Raw genomic sequence first — 1,500 nt, forward strand, 5'->3', positions numbered from 1 at the left:
CTCCCTGCGGGGGGGGGGGAAACGTGACACCAAAAGGCCCAGCAAACGGCCCAGGGTAGTCTGTCTGTCCGTCCGTCTGTTTTTAAATCACAGCAACACTCTCCCAACTCACTCTGCAAGCTGAGGCCTGGGCCGCAGCGGCCGGCCCCGCCCGCCCTGCACAACCAACCACCTGTTAGCTCAAGTTCGGGCGGCCGGGTGTGCGGCGGTGCCCGGCGCGGACGCCCCGCGTTCCCGCGCGCGTGCAGCCCCGCCCCTGCCCGGCCCCCGGAGGCGGGTGTGCCCCGGGGTCCCGGAGACCCAGACCCGACCCGAGACAGAATCCGACCTCGCCACACTTCATCACGCGCCCGGGGGAGGGGGCGCAGCGCCCCGCCCCGTGGCCACGCCCCTCCAGGACGGCAGGCGGCTCGCGCAACACCCCCCCCAATCCTTCGGGGTCCCACCCCGAGGAGGGGTTGTGACCCGCGGCTCCCGGCTTCAGTTAGGGGCGCACTGGCGGAGGGGTGGGGGGGGAAGGAGTCTCCTTTTACCTCCCCACCGCGCAGGGAGGAGCGGGCCGGTCACCCCGCGAGAAAGAGGAGGCAGGTCGCAGGTGAGGGGAGCCACCCGGTTCCCTAGACCCCGTTGGTGGCCGGGTCCGCCTCCACGGGGGCCTTAGCCCGGCGGCCTGGCGTTCCCCGCCCCCGGCCGGCCCCGCCCCAGGATGGCCAGTTCCCATAGCAATCGCACAGACACCGGTTGCCAGGCAACCTCCCCCCTCCTCCCCGCCTCGGTTTCCCCCCCAGCCCCCCACCCCGGGCCTCCTCCCGCCCCCACGCCAGCCTCCCCCTCCCCTGCCCCCCCGGGGGGGGGAGGAACCGGTGCGGCCCCTGGGGAGCGCTCGGGGCGCGGGTTGCGCGCGCGCACGCGCGCGAGTTTCAGCGTGCGTTTCATTGTGTCCGTGTGCGAGGGGGGTGTGCGCGCGCGCGGGCGGGCGAGAGTTTGTGGGATCGGCGTGACCGCGAGGTCCCCGGCCGGGAGGGACCCGAGCTGGAGCCCGGCTGTCCACGCGGGGACCCGCCCGCGCGCCGGCTCGGCTCCTTTGTGTGTCACCAGGAGCCAGCGCCGCGCCCACCCCCTCCCCGGGGCCGCTCCCCGGGCAGTGTGCGCGTGTCACGGTGTGCGCGTGTGCCACGGTGTGCGCGTGTCCCTGCGCGCGTGTGTGCCGCTGCGTGTGCGCGCGTGTGCACCCGCGGAGGGGGGGTCCCTACCTTCGATGCAGCACACCCGCCACAGCCCCGAGTGGGTGAGGTCGCCGCGGGCGCGGCGGGGCGGGGGCCCGTCGTCCATGGTCAGGTTGGTGCCGTTGCAGATGTGCGCGCTGGAGTAGAGCCAGTAGTCGGTGCCGATGGCGATGGCCATGAGCGAGAAGGCGGCGAAGGCTCCAGCCGTGGTCAGCAGCATCTGCAGCCCGCGGTCGCATCGCACCATGGTGGGCGCCTCATACTCCGCCGCCCG

The 1,500-nt window shown here is 73.9% G+C and overlaps 1 protein-coding gene across 1 annotated transcript in view; it reads right to left on the reverse strand.

The window, feature by feature from the left end:
• The window catches only part of Cacng4 (calcium channel, voltage-dependent, gamma subunit 4), a 50,788-nt gene extending 49,294 nt beyond the window's left edge, over positions 1-1,494 (reverse strand). Inside the window, exon 1 of the mRNA XM_013037797.1 lies at positions 1,254-1,494. Within this exon, the coding sequence (XP_012893251.1) occupies positions 1,254-1,473 (220 nt within the window). The 5' untranslated portion in view covers positions 1,474-1,494. The remainder of the gene's footprint in view (positions 1-1,253) is intronic.
• Positions 1,495-1,500: the final 6 nt, after the last annotated feature.

This window comes from Dipodomys ordii, unplaced genomic scaffold (assembly GCF_000151885.1).
Source record: "Dipodomys ordii isolate 6190 unplaced genomic scaffold, Dord_2.0 Scaffold7, whole genome shotgun sequence".
Taxonomy (NCBI): domain Eukaryota; kingdom Metazoa; phylum Chordata; class Mammalia; order Rodentia; family Heteromyidae; genus Dipodomys; species Dipodomys ordii.